The following is a 4,280-nucleotide window of genomic DNA, read 5'->3' as shown; positions in this document are numbered from 1 at the left end:
TGTGTGTGCGTGCGTGTGTGTGTGCGTGTGTGTGCGTGTGTGTGTGTGTGTGCGCGTGTGTGTGCGTGTGTGTGTGTGCGTGTGTGTGTGTGCGTGTGTGTGTGTGTGCGCGTGTGTGTGCGTGTGTGCTAACTACCGTGTTTGTGTTAGCGTGTAGAAACCCCGCGGTGCGCGACGCAGTCATCAACTCACCATATCCTATCATTAACGTCAGGGCGTATATAGTATTGTATATTGTTACACACGCGATCGAAAGCGTACCTACTATTGAGGAAATATTGACGTGCGATCGCATAATAGCTTGTAAGGAAAAACGAATTCCTTCGGAGTAAGGTGTTTTTACTTCAAAATAAATGAACGGTCCTCCTCGAAGAGTGTCGTCGGAAAAACTGCGCGTTTGTTGATATCAATTCGTCGGGTTCTCACTCGAGAGAAAAATTGTTTCATTTAGAAAGCGCTGTTAATATATTTGCTATTATATCTCCTCGTTAAATGCTTTTATTATGCGAAATGAAATTCGTTTAGTTGATAATATGTAGGTGAGTAGCGGGGTGTCTATTTATTGCTCACGTGCGTTCTCTGTTCCGCTGTTACCCCCCCCCCTCCCCCGTCATTATTATCATCACCGTTACCATTAATAATAATAATAATATAATTATTATTATTATTTTATTATTATTAATGATCGATATGGTTTGCAGATAATTACATTTTTATCAAAGTTCACTACAAATACACGGCTCTACGGCGTCCACGCATATTTGATTTGGCCGGATCATTCATGCATAAAAATGTGTACCGTAAACTACGATTAACGCACTGCTTACAAGACAAAACGTCACGCGTCATCTACTAAGAAAAATGTCAATAGAAGGGTAGAAAAAACCAGCCTATCTACCGCACGTGATAATTGAATTTTACGCGCGAATATCTTTGCAAACATATGCCAAATCCAAGAAACAATAGTCGATGCATGATATCTGCGTTGTAACGTACTATAACTGTTATTGTACTATAGCCGTTATTTAATTCTCCCTGCGGACTCAGTGCAGTGCGTGTAATTTGACCCACGGAAAACTCGCTGCACTGCAATGTCGTTGAGGCGGGGTGGGCATGTAACGTGTTCTATGCCGTGAGAGCAAAACGCTACCGAGCGCACGAGCGAACGCGTACGTCGCACGTGCTATAGTCCAGGACAGAGAGCCTTGTTTTCGGTCGCTTCAGTCTACGAGTCGTACTCTCCCGCCCGCACTCTTCTGGCTGCCAAAACCTGCCATTTCTAATGATGTCATCACGCAAATGCGTGACGCCATCGCACGAATGCGAAACGCGGTCCACAACGCATTGCAACTAATGATTATGCCTCACAATGATTATGTCTTCCGGTAGATTACATCAAGCGCTGTATGTGGCCTTTAGACAGAACGTGTCGTAGTCGTGTATATTTTCTCTCAACGCGTGAGTATATTTTCAATTGGTATATGACATGTGCTCGTCCGCTTATCGCTATATATGTGTGATATTAATAACGACGAGTAAATATAGACGAGCTGTGTTAGATTTATTGAGCACTCCGTACGTGCACCTGTGGTCCTGTTGTGCGAGTTCTTTGCCGTTTGTCGCTGTGCTTCGTGACACAACATTCGAATTCCATGCTATTAGCAACAACATTTATCTTCTAAAAACTGCACGCTCACACGCACCCATACACGCACACACGCTCGTACGCGAGCACGCGCACTCACAAACACCGCACGCGCAGAGACGCATGCACATCGGCATACACCTATAATATATGTATCGGCGTAAACTAACACACGCTAAACCAAACGCGTGCATGCGTGTATACATACACGCACGCACGCACGGTTGCACTGTTGTCGAGAAAAAAACCTGAACGCTTTCGCATACATGTACAATATCACTGTTAAACTCTGACGTGGTTGTAATACAAGTATACCTGTTAATCCAAGTCTACGTGTATCACTGACGCCATTTTTTTCTTCTCTCCCAATGCATTCACACGGTTCCACGAACACAGTTCAAACGGTTCAGCAGTATAACCACGCGAGCCGTAAGGACGTATAATTATGCGAAACTTGTGTAACCCAGGTTCCTGTACGGCGTCGGTTACTTCTTCCAGACAAAACCGAAGGCGAAGACTAGAACTGTAGAAGAGGAGGGGCGAATGAAGAAAACGAAGAAAATGGGAAAAACAGAAGAAGACGAAAAGAAGAAAGGCATTAATTATAAGACAAAGACGCATCGCAGCGATCGAAGCAAATTTATAGTTGGTTTTTGGAACTCGTTTATTGTTAACATTAATACGGACACTTACGAACACGCACAAACACGCACGCACGCACGCGTTGTTATATAGATGACGCATCGGAATTCATTACAAACTATAGGAATGATAGGAGAACTAGCGGAGTCTTGAAACATCCGTTTGAAAAGTAAACATGTGGTACACAGTACACAGTACACAGTACTGTGCTTCGTTATGCGCAATATATTGTGCAATACACGCGCTGCACCAGGAACAGATTTTGCGCGTAAAATTGCGATAAACAAATAATAGATTATACCTACGTTTTCATCGAATTTTTATTCGCCTTGGTTCAAATTAAATAAGTTACTAATAAATACTCACGCAGCAGCAGCGATATTTGTTAAACACGTGCACGCATGACCGCACTCACTTATATGTACAGATATAATTTGACAAATATGTTTGTGATGCCTTGTCTTACAATATATATATATATATATTATATAGTATATATATATATATATATATATAATTATATATATATATATATATTCGCTATGTACAAAAGTATAAAACGAAACTAGTTTCCAGCACAAAAGCTATACTTTTATAACGTCACATGTCAAGATTTTACATTGCTCGTAATTAAACTACTTCATCATAACGCACACGCACGCACGCACACGCACGCACGCAGAAATAAATATTTTACCACAGCAGAATAACGATTCGATTACTTATTAATTGACTTGATTTTTTAAAGAGTTTAGCTCATAAAAACATTCGATATAGAAGGCAGGCCGTGGTTGTCAACGTATGTGCAGGATCCGGTGGCTGGAGGACTTACTTCTCCCTCCATTGCTATCTGTATGAAGTCATCTGCTATAAGCTGACAGTGGGCCGTCTCCCGCTCTCTCGTCACGTGCAGGCAAGCTGAAATGTACAGCGCGTGTGGAATATAATGCAGTTCAGGTTAGGCTAAGATCGTCTTATCGTGAAAGATTCCTGCCTATTGCTGCTACTACTACTCAGGGCCGTAGGCTGAGCAAATTCCAGTGGTGGATCCAGAATTTTAAGGAGGGGGTGAGAAACAGGTCTGTGGGTTCTCCCACAGAAAATTTTGAAAATGTAGATCGCACGAGATGGTTTTTGAGGCACTTTTGCGTACATGTACAGCCTTCATTCTGACTACAACAATTCTCTTTTAGTAAAACAATTTATTTTTTTAATTTTGCTCCAAAAGTTTTCTAGGGGGCTAGCTGCTCCACTTGCCCCTCCCCCGCAGGCTACGGCCCTGCTACTACTACTATCACTAAAGTCCTTACTACTCATAATAACGCATTACTTTAGCTGATTGCTATGTCTACTAGATCATGGAAAAAAAATGTAGATATACAGTAGACTCTAGGCCCTATCTTGCCTGGCTTTGGTCTATATGTTTCTTCTACACTCTATAATATGCATTGCACACAGCGCTCCACTATGTACGTGCATATTGCTAAAAATGTATAGGCAGTAGCGTAGCTAACTCATTTTGCCTAGAGGCAAAGCCACGTCCGTGTTATGTTCTGGGAAGGTAAACGCCATCTACCATGCAATGTACCTTTACTTGCCCCAATAGCTACGGCCCTGATAGGGCATGTGGCGGTTCACCTTGGAAGAGCACAACTAGCATAGATGAACTCAGCATCTACATACGAGTAAAGTAACTGCACACATACACGTGTTTTACTAAATAATTTCGTAGAATATTATGCCACTCCTTTGAGATTCACATAAACTGGGCATTAAATTAGCGAGTCGAGAATGAGTGCGTTCACGCATCTGCATGATTGACTCTGGAGGCGGTAGATACTTAACGGCGGTTCTCTTCCGTACATATAGTGATTTAATATTCGTTCGTCTCGGATGTTTGTAAATTTTCTAAATATGAAAAATATATAAATTCATAAATATAACTATCTTTTTCTCTCTCTCTCTCTCTCTCTCTCTCTCTCTCTCTCTCTCT

The 4,280-nt window shown here is 41.8% G+C and overlaps 2 protein-coding genes across 2 annotated transcripts in view; one reads left to right on the top strand and one right to left on the bottom strand.

The window, feature by feature from the left end:
• LOC106805644 overlaps nucleotides 1–2,174 on the top strand; it is a 61,252-nt gene extending 59,078 nt beyond the window's left edge. The window contains exon 7 of the mRNA XM_014807332.1: nucleotides 2,144–2,174. Coding sequence (XP_014662818.1) covers nucleotides 2,144–2,174 — 31 coding nt within the window. The remainder of the gene's footprint in view (nucleotides 1–2,143) is intronic.
• Nucleotides 2,175–2,831: 657 nt separating this feature from the next.
• LOC106805622 overlaps nucleotides 2,832–4,280 on the bottom strand; it is a 3,553-nt gene continuing 2,104 nt past the window's right edge. Inside the window, exon 4 of the mRNA XM_014807307.1 lies at nucleotides 2,832–3,205. Coding sequence (XP_014662793.1) covers nucleotides 3,039–3,205 — 167 coding nt within the window. The 3' untranslated portion in view covers nucleotides 2,832–3,038. The remainder of the gene's footprint in view (nucleotides 3,206–4,280) is intronic.

Source organism: Priapulus caudatus, unplaced genomic scaffold, assembly GCF_000485595.1.
Source record: "Priapulus caudatus unplaced genomic scaffold, Priapulus_caudatus-5.0.1 Scaffold121, whole genome shotgun sequence".
NCBI lineage: Eukaryota > Metazoa > Priapulida > Priapulimorpha > Priapulimorphida > Priapulidae > Priapulus > Priapulus caudatus.
This window is presented reverse-complemented; position numbering and strand designations above follow the sequence as displayed.